The 7,154-nt window shown below is 44.2% G+C and overlaps 1 protein-coding gene across 1 annotated transcript in view; it reads right to left on the bottom strand.

The window, feature by feature from the left end:
• Positions 1 to 3,501, bottom strand: part of LOC107556731 (lysine-specific demethylase 6A-like) — a 35,524-nt gene extending 32,023 nt beyond the window's left edge. Inside the window, exons 1-2 of the mRNA XM_016239919.1 lie at positions 2,899 to 3,501; positions 2,738 to 2,801 (exon numbers count right to left, since the gene is read on the bottom strand). Of these exons, the coding sequence (XP_016095405.1) occupies positions 2,738 to 2,801; positions 2,899 to 3,041 (207 nt within the window). The 5' untranslated portion in view covers positions 3,042 to 3,501. The remainder of the gene's footprint in view (positions 1 to 2,737; positions 2,802 to 2,898) is intronic.
• Between the last annotated feature and the right edge of the window lie 3,653 nt (positions 3,502 to 7,154).

Below are 7,154 nucleotides of genomic sequence, written 5' to 3'. Positions count from 1 at the left end.
GTGTGTGTGTGTGTGTGCGAGAGAGTGTGTGTGTGTGTGCGAGAGTGTGTGAGCGTGCGAGAGAGTGTGTGAGTGTGTGTGAGTGTGCGAGAGAGTGTGTGTGTGTGTGTGTGTGTGCGTGAGCACTACATCGCATACTGTTAAAGCCTGCTACCAAACTATCAACTCTGATTATGAAAGCAATTCCAGCCATACTTCCTTTATCTTCATCAGAACCATCAACAGTCAGATCACGATGTGCATTCAAGTCCCAGCTTGTCCACGGCCAGAGCAAATATCCACTTCTGTGTGAACTGAGGTCATGACAGTATTTGTTGTTAAAAGACAATCCTCTAAAAGTTATATCCAGGAGCGTTCTGTCTGTCTGAGGGCTGTGAAGTACCATGACACGAAAAGAGAATGTGAAGAGCGTGACGATCTAAATTAAAGGCAAATTAGAAGAAGCTTCACTCTCCACCGAACTCGACTGATAGTGTGTGTGTGCGTGTGAGTGTGTACTCATCCATAGCGCGCGCGCGCGCACACACACACACACACACACACACACACACACACACACACACACACACACACACACACACACACACACACACACACAGAGTCTCGTCAGACAGCGTGTGCTGTGCAAATATGGATTTCTCTTTCAAGACGTGCGTTTGAACTAACAAACTAACAAAAAAAATAAGTGAACATGCCCGTGTTTGAGAGTCTCCTTGCAGACATCGTTGGCCGTGTCTTAAGTGAGCGTAAAGTCGTGTATCAGTGATCTGTGAGTTAAGTCTTAAAGGAACAGCAGTCGAATCTTGCTATCTGTGTTTTTAATGTTAAACAACAAAAAGACAAGAAAATCACTCACTTCTCTTGATGTAATAGCTTTTGTAACTTATACGGTGAAATATGCACTGTTATTTTACATGCGTTTACTTTAAAATTTCTGCACCTGAAAATTACTGAAAGACACTATTTTATTAGCATCTTTGCTCTATTGTATTTATTTGTTAGGGCTGCACAATCAATCAAATTTATAATCGCGATTACAATTATGGATGCCACAATTACGTAATCGTTCAAAGCGGCAATTAATCATTCAAAGTCCACTTATGTTATTCTGCGCTTTTTCTTTCTACATGATATCTTAGTTTCAGTATAACATTATAATACCATTCATATTTGTACTCTTTTATAATTTAAAGAAGAAACCAATCCGGTGTATAGTTAACATTAGAGGCTTAATACTATAGAAAAGCAGTTTTCAGCTTGTTTATGATCATAATACGGCACGCAGTTGCATCAAACAATGATATAAACATCATTCAATGTAAATTGTGATAATCGTAATAATCACAATTTCAAGGAAATAATCGACAACTTTGATTTTTGTCTAGTTCTATTATTTGTTATTATTTCTGTATTTTTATTTGACCATAGTTTTTTCCCCTGAACATAGCACATACTGAACCGTAAGGTTCTTCTTTATTCTCTAACACTAACGAATAAACAAGCAACACCAAATAAAGTGTGACATCTCTGTTTGACGTGAATTATGCTGTGACGAAGCGAACTTAGACTGTCCTGATTCAAGCCTACATGAGCAGAGATCTGCGACGGAGAACATCTGAAAGTACTGATAAAGCTGTGCCTGTGTGACTGAAATCGATAAACTGGGTTATTGATCAGTCCAACACATGGGACTCTAGAGCAGCCGTATGACACACATCCCAGATGCTCCGTCTTCATCTGAAGGGTTTCACTCACAAACACCCGCTCCGACCACATGAACTCATATGAAGCCTGCAGACAGAACCGTGCACCGGTGGACATGTCTGACACGCTCAGTGCTGGCCATGAAGATGATGAAGATGAAGATGATGCAGTTCACCCAAAAACATCGTGTCATTCAAACCTGTGCTTCTTTCTTCAGAGCAACACAAAAGATGACACGGTGATCAACTGTTTCGTCCACACAATGCAAAACTACATAAAAACAGACTTCAACAAAAATCAGATCTCCACTGAAGAACCAGAGAGGGTCACAGAGTGAACTGTCCCATCAGTGCTGCTGCCACGCCAGAGGTCAAGGGTCGATGCCTGTCACGTTATGCAGATCCATCAGCATCCGTGACGCTCCACACGGGTTTCTGACCGAAACCAGCTGCACGACCCGTCTGAGTTCACTCTCTAGTGTTCACTGCACAGCGCAGGAGGCGCTGGGACTGCAAGCGGCGGGGCGTTGCGTGCGAGGCCGCACTTCTGCAGCGTTACTCGCGTCTCTCTCTGCATTACACCGCTAGCGCGCAGCCCCCCACCCGCCATCTTGGGCCGACCCAAGCAGCCATTAGCCCGCACACACACCACCGCCTCCGAAACACTCGGCGAGTCTTCCTCCGCCGCCTGACAGACGCGCCACAAACGCCGCCGGGGAACTACCGGCCGCACAGATGACGGACCCTGCAGAATAAACACGGACGCGCTGCTGGACGCGTCGCGTTAGCCTGTGTTTGTGAATTCAATGAATCGCGCGACACTGACACTGACAGAGCGCGACGCGTGCGATCGGAGGGCGGCGACGCGGCCAAAGCTAAATCGAGCGCGTCAGCCGCGCGACTCTGAGGAGACGATACAGGACGCGTCGCCGCCCAGACCGCACACAGCCTCGAGCTCGGAAACCCTGGCCCTCGCTGTCATTCCGCACCGCGTGCGTGCGTCGCGAAGCGTTGATTCTAGCGCGCATCTTTACCTTCAGGAGCAGGGCCTTCGTGCTGGCGCCATCTTCACGCAGCCGCTGGCGTCCGAACAGAGAGCTGCGAACGAGAGAAACACACACACGGGGCTCAGGATCTCACACACACCTCACTCAGAAACAATGAAAAGCAGTCTACAGACGCCCGCGGCTCCGACCTGTCGACGCGGGCCAGAGCGTCGCTCTCCTGCGCGCTGAGCCGCGGCGCGTCCTCCTCGGGTTCGCTCGCTTTTCCCGCCGCCATTTTCTTCTCCTCATCGGCGGCGGCGGCGGCGGAGAGCGGCACTCGGCACGATTTCATGGAACCGCGCCGCGAGATCGAGGGAAGGCGAGCTCCGTGCGTCCACAAGCCACAATAAACGCCGACTTTTCTCTCTCCAGTGAATCTGAGCCCCGTGCGCAGTGAGCTGGCCCTCCAGCGGCGCGGCGCCTCACATCGCTTTGCAGGAATAAGCTGTGACGGCGGCTCAGTGTCGATGCGCTGCCCGTTGCACGCTTAAAACCGCGGAACGTATTCAAACAATCTCAAAGTTGTGTTCGCGAGCGGATTAAAGTTGTTGTAATTGTGTCACACAGGCGAACCCACGCCGTCGCCACGCCCTCCGGGGCCCGACAGCCAATCGCTGCGCAGAACGCCAGCGCGTCACTGGCCTCGTCCCGAAATGTTGTGCTCCGGTCCTTTCGGTGATTTTGTGTCCTGTAACGATCGCCCGAGCGCGCGACAAGAAACGTCCGAGACACGGAAGGGTCCCAGAAACACTGGCTCCCGAGCGGCTCATTTGCGTTGAAATGTAGCTAGAGGTGTGGAGTAATTATAAGCGGACGCTCTGTCTGGTGTCTGAAACACTGACGTGGCTGTAGGCGGAGCTCGCAGCTGTCAACATCACCTGACGCCGTGACGTCACGCGCAGCACCCAAAATGGCGGAACAACAACACGCCGCAGCTGGGCGAGAGTCGAGTGTTTCGCGGCTGTTGTTGCACTCTAAAGCAGTGTAAAGCACTCTAAAGCACTCTAAAGCAGTGTAAAGCAGTGTAAAGCACTGCACGCGTCGTGTGGACTACATAAAATAACCTGACGCGTCGAAAGCTCCTCCTAAACTGAGACTGAATGAGCTCGTGTCAGTTCTGTTGGGTCAATCTCGTCCTGGCCACAAAAATATAATCACGTTCTTATTCAGTATTGTGGGTTTTTATACGGCTAATATTTTAGTCTTAAGCTATTAATGTTACGACATAAGGTTACACTGTTATTTTAGTCTATGCTTACACTCCACATTATATACACTACTGTGCAGAAGCGATATGTTCACCAACAAAACATAGTTTAAAGTCAGTTATTTCTGTCGTTTGCTGTAGTGTGTCAGAAGGAAATATCAGTTTACATTTCCAAACACTGATTGTAATAACGCAGTGAGATGTCTGCATCTGAGCTGTCTGAGATCTCATGCAGAAACAGAACAAACGAGACAGACTCGATCCTGAAGAATCCTGCGTGTAGCAGTGCCCTCTGTTGCTTATGAATAGTTATATCTCATAAAGCCTCCTGTTTTCAGGCCCCTGAGTCTGTGAAGAAAAGCAGTGTGGTATGGCGTGGCCTCTCCAGTTAAAGCGTCTTCCCATCATGCACCTGAAGATCTGCTGGCCTGGACCCTGCTGACCCGGGCAGCACTCGGTGGCTTCTGCGCTCATGTAGTGTTGGATGATATGGAGGTGAAAGTGAGCTCTTCACACCGAGAGTCCGTCTAAAACACTTCTGTTTATGCTCATCATCTCTGAAAACAGCTGCAACACGGATGGCAAATTATTATTCTCTGCTATTGCTCGTGCGGGTTTTTTGTTCTTGGTGAAGTTTCTGTTGTATTTTCATGGCCTTAATCCAAACGTGTTTGATAAGATTTCATGTATCTACATGTGTCCCTGCAGCACAGAAGCAGTGTTGAGTCGCTGGGGGATATTTGTAGCAATAGCCAACAATACATTGTATGGGTCACAATTATACATTTCTCTTTTATGCCAAAAATCATTAGGATATTAAGTAAAGATCATGTTCCGTGAAGATATTTAGTAAATGTCCTACCGTAAATATATCAACTTAATGTTTGATTAGTAATATGCATTGCTAAGAACTTCATTTGAACAACTTTAAAGATGATTTTCTCAATATTTAGATTTTTTTGCACCCTCAGATTCCAGATTTTCTAATATTATCCGATCCTAACAAACCGTACATCAATGGAGAGCTGATTTATTCAGCTTTCAGTTGATGCATACATCTCAATTTCACAAAATTGACCCTTAAGACTGGTTTTGTGCTCCAGGGTCACGTCTCTGTTTGTTCGCTCACGGTTGCTTTAATGTAATTCCATTCTTTCGCTCGAGGTGCAGCTCCTGAAACAATATAAACAATACATGTGCTTATCAATTTAGTGCACTTTACAGTTATTCATATTAAAATATGTTGAACCATTGTTTTTTCAAGCTGAATGAGCAGTTCAGTCTTCGTGTTTGACAAATGTAATTGTAATACTTCACTTGCCCTGTATTTGTCTTTGTCTACTTTCTGTCTCCTTATTAATTTTACTGTTCTCGTTTTGCTCTTTCATCTGTCCGTTCCGTAATGTTTGGATGGTATCTTCATTAAGTAATCTTAACACTGAAAGCTTAATATGCAGAATGTCATCGCGTATTGCTGCTTTAATACAAATAAAATTATAAATACTTTTAATGTATATATATATTTTTATAATGTACTTTTACTCATTTGAAATTACTATTAATTTTTATGGCAAATATGATTTTATCTACCCACAGCAGGATCTGATGTATGACATACACTGGAATCTAACAATGCTGTTCATCTGAAAAAAGCAGAAGCACGTGTCCTCTATTCTCTGAACCTAACTCCTCAGACATCGGTGTCTCATATTTTAGAGCAGTCCCTGCAATTTATGAAAGAAATCAATTAAATCTGTGTGTGAAAATAATTCAAATGCTTTGTAATTGTTAGCATTTTCACAAGTAACTAATTTTCTCAGTGACTGATTACAATTACATTTATTTTGTAATTAAATTACATAATTCCCTGACAAGTAACTAGTTACTCCCCAACACTGCGCATGAAGGTGAATTTAATTGAAAATACTTAATTTCAGCAGAAACACAAAGTCAAGGTCATGTGGCTGGACTGAATGCTTGATCAAAAAGCATCTGCAGAAGAGAGATTATTAGCATAGTAATATATCAGATGGCTTCACCATGCTACTCAGTAGCTACTCAGATTCATGCACCAGGTATTTATATAATGGTTTATATATTTATAACGCGGTTCAAAGAATATAAAAGAAAGAAAGAAACATGGCACTGATGAAATAAGTTCAGCATATGGCTTTAAAACTGTAGAATCAAAGGAGTTTAACATGATTAATATAATATAATTGTGTTAGGAGATGTGTGCTGTTTGAAGGAACATGAGTTGTTCATAAGCTGCAGGTGTTGGTCTTATTAAAGACGCATTTCAGGCTAGTTTTCATTGGCTTGTAGGTAAATATTCCACTCTATCCAGCATTGTTTGTACTCTGTGTTGATTTCGAGTTATTTTACTGCTCCAAGCGACTCTAACCCTAACCCTGACTCCGACTCATTGAACAGAACCGACTCAACCGAGTGAATCTTTCACCGATTCACCAATCTAATTCAAATAAAATGACATCAATATGAACGTTAACAAAGTAACATATAGATGCATAACATACCCATGCATGAGTTTTTTCGTTTTTATATTCACTGCACAAGCAATGTTCTTTTCTGAATATCAGCACAAATGTGCTTTTAGGTTTATACAACAGTGCAGAGCAACACGGCGTTTCGTTCCCTGAATGAATCAGAATTAGAACGAATCGAGTGAGTCAGTGATTCAGCAGTTCATTCAGATGGACTTGTTTCGTTTCTAACTGAATCAGCCGTTTTGAACGAATCGTTTGATTTGAACGATTCAATAACTCATTTATTAAAACACGGACGTGCTTTTTAAAAAACAAACTTATTTAAAAACACATTATTTTCCACATACTGTACATTATTGTTTCTCCTCTATGCCCCGCCTTTCTGAAACACGTCGATTTTTACAAAGCTCATCGGTCTGAAAAGCGAGGTGTGCTGTGATTGGCCAGCTATCCAGTGCGTTGTGATTGGCCGAATACCTCAAGCGTGTGACGGAAATGTTACGCCCCTCACCATACTGTGCTGATGCCTGCAGCAACCACATGTGACGACCCCGGGCTGGACTCCGATATCCTCCTCTTTTGGAAGACCAAACAAAGTAGTTTCGCTTTCACAACGAAGCACACAGCGTCTTCACGACATGGCGGCGGCAGCAACAATACTACAGCGAGAATAAAAGTTACGCCTTCTTTC

This window comes from Sinocyclocheilus grahami, unplaced genomic scaffold (genome assembly GCF_001515645.1).
Source record: "Sinocyclocheilus grahami isolate Dianchi unplaced genomic scaffold, SAMN03320097.WGS_v1.1 scaffold577.1, whole genome shotgun sequence".
In the NCBI taxonomy this organism is placed as follows: domain Eukaryota; kingdom Metazoa; phylum Chordata; class Actinopteri; order Cypriniformes; family Cyprinidae; genus Sinocyclocheilus; species Sinocyclocheilus grahami.
This window is presented reverse-complemented; position numbering and strand designations above follow the sequence as displayed.